This window comes from Adiantum capillus-veneris, chromosome 2 (genome assembly GCF_014529385.1).
Source record: "Adiantum capillus-veneris isolate H3 chromosome 2, ASM1452938v2, whole genome shotgun sequence".
Taxonomy (NCBI): Eukaryota; Viridiplantae; Streptophyta; class Polypodiopsida; order Polypodiales; family Pteridaceae; genus Adiantum; species Adiantum capillus-veneris.
The window spans coordinates 99,774,253-99,775,899 of record NC_140932.1 but is presented as its reverse complement, the minus strand read 5'-3'; the positions used below and the strand labels follow the sequence as shown (position 1 = coordinate 99,775,899).

Sequence of the window (1,647 nt, the reverse complement as noted above, 5' to 3'; positions counted from 1 at the left end):
AGCAAGAACCATCAAAAAGTATGGTGTTACAAATAGGATGACTAGAGGGGATTCTCTAAATCTGCACAGAAGCTACATCCACTAGCTGTTACAAAAAGCAGGTTGTCCAAACATCAGAGGCAATCCACCAATGTGCCCAAGCGTGTCTGTCCAGGCCGTTTATGAAGAGTAGGGTCCCACACCACCTTGTAGGCCTCGTTTTTCTCTGGGCAATCTCCCACTTTGTCCGATGCCTCCCGCTGAATCTCCTCATAGGTTTTCTGTTCAATTCTGCCACATCTAACACGATGGCAGCACTCTAGGCTTCTCTATCCATGCAACTCTATAAAATCCTTAACAATCAAGTCCTCTTCACTACCCCAGGTGCCAAACACATCTCCTCCTTCGGTAACAAACTGCATTCTATCCCCTGCCTTCAGGTACTTGTACAGCCATGGGGCAAGCTTATGTGTAAGGAATGGCCTTCGTGTTGTATCGTTAGGCGAGCCAAACGCTGGCACAATGCAGCAATTGCCAGAACAATTAAACGTACACTTGTACAAACTATCATCAACCAGTGCGTATTGTGTTGACCAAATTGACCATTACACCTGTTCCAGAAATCATTGAGGTGCTTGAAGAAAATGGGTTTTTTGCCCTTGATTTTGTGATTATGAAGCACATCACAGGAAGTCCGTGCAATGAACCCTGCTACGAGTCCTCGTAAACCTGGAAAGCATTCACGAAATCACTTTACAACATTATGTTCCATGACTGCTCTCCAAATGAAGACATTGAAATGAGTTGCTACCCACAATAAGAACTGCCTTGCATCGGGCCGCACAAGGAAGTATATCCTTCTTGGCCTCTCCTCCAGTACACCTGGTCATATTGTAGATTCCATGTAGGGAAAAACATATCTTCTTCCAAATCCACTTTATGAATCAAAAGACCATTTATATCCAAAATAAGAGCCCCAGGATCATTCTGCACACTTTCTGGGACAACATGATAGTCCTCCTCAGCTGATGCAAGCATCCTGCTCAAATCATTGCAATTTGGGAAAGCCCATGAACATGAGTTGGATGCATACACATGTTCCAACCTGATGTGGTACATCCACTTGAGCGCCATGTATCATCTCCACCTTTTAAACGGGTGATCTATCATGAGTTTTTATGGCCTTGACTTGGGCTTCGTTTCTAACGGTGGACATACTACTAGCATCAAGATTAATTCCTTATGAATTACTACATACACAAGACTGTATACATAAGTTGACTAATTGCAAGGAAAAACAACAAAATATTTGCAAAAACAGCTTGGAATAGCATTCATATTATGTCCTTGAAACAGAAAAGTTTACAAAGATGCATCAAGGGACGATAGCCCAGCACCATGATCTTGGCTGGTGGTATTACGGTGATCAGCCAACGGGCTTGCTTGATGAACTTGTTGTGGAGCAGGCACACTGCCATCAACACTACCATCAACGCTCACACGATGAGCAGGGACTTCACTGTTTAGGCTTGCATCAGCAGCTATATTAGGAGCAGGCATGGTACCATCAATGCTCACACGACAAATAGAGACTTCACTGTTTAGGCTTGCATCAGAAAATGTATCAGGAGCAGGGCTTTCATCACCAACCATTGTTAGGTCAATTAC

At 43.7% G+C, this 1,647-nt stretch overlaps 1 protein-coding gene across 1 annotated transcript; it reads right to left on the bottom strand.

Annotated features, from left to right (window-relative positions):
- Positions 1-308: 308 nt before the first annotated feature.
- LOC147463281 (uncharacterized) lies at positions 309-1,017 on the bottom strand. Its single transcript, XM_086528364.1, has 2 exons — positions 862-1,017; positions 309-533 (listed from the first exon to the last, which is right to left on the bottom strand). Exons 1-2 carry the CDS (start codon positions 1,015-1,017, stop codon positions 309-311), a joined length of 381 nt encoding a protein of 126 aa, XP_086384490.1.
- Positions 1,018-1,647: the final 630 nt, after the last annotated feature.

What these genes read in the sequence shown, in the direction of transcription:
- LOC147463281 (XM_086528364.1), bottom strand. Translation starts at nt 1,017, where the DNA reads ATGCTTGCATCAGCTGAGGAGGACTATCATGTTGTCCCAGAAAGTGTG. An exon ending in GGAATCTACAATATGACCAG is followed by an intron (nt 534 to 861) that starts GTGTACTGGAGG and finishes AGTTTGTACAAG; the next exon opens with TGTACGTTTAATTGTTCTGG.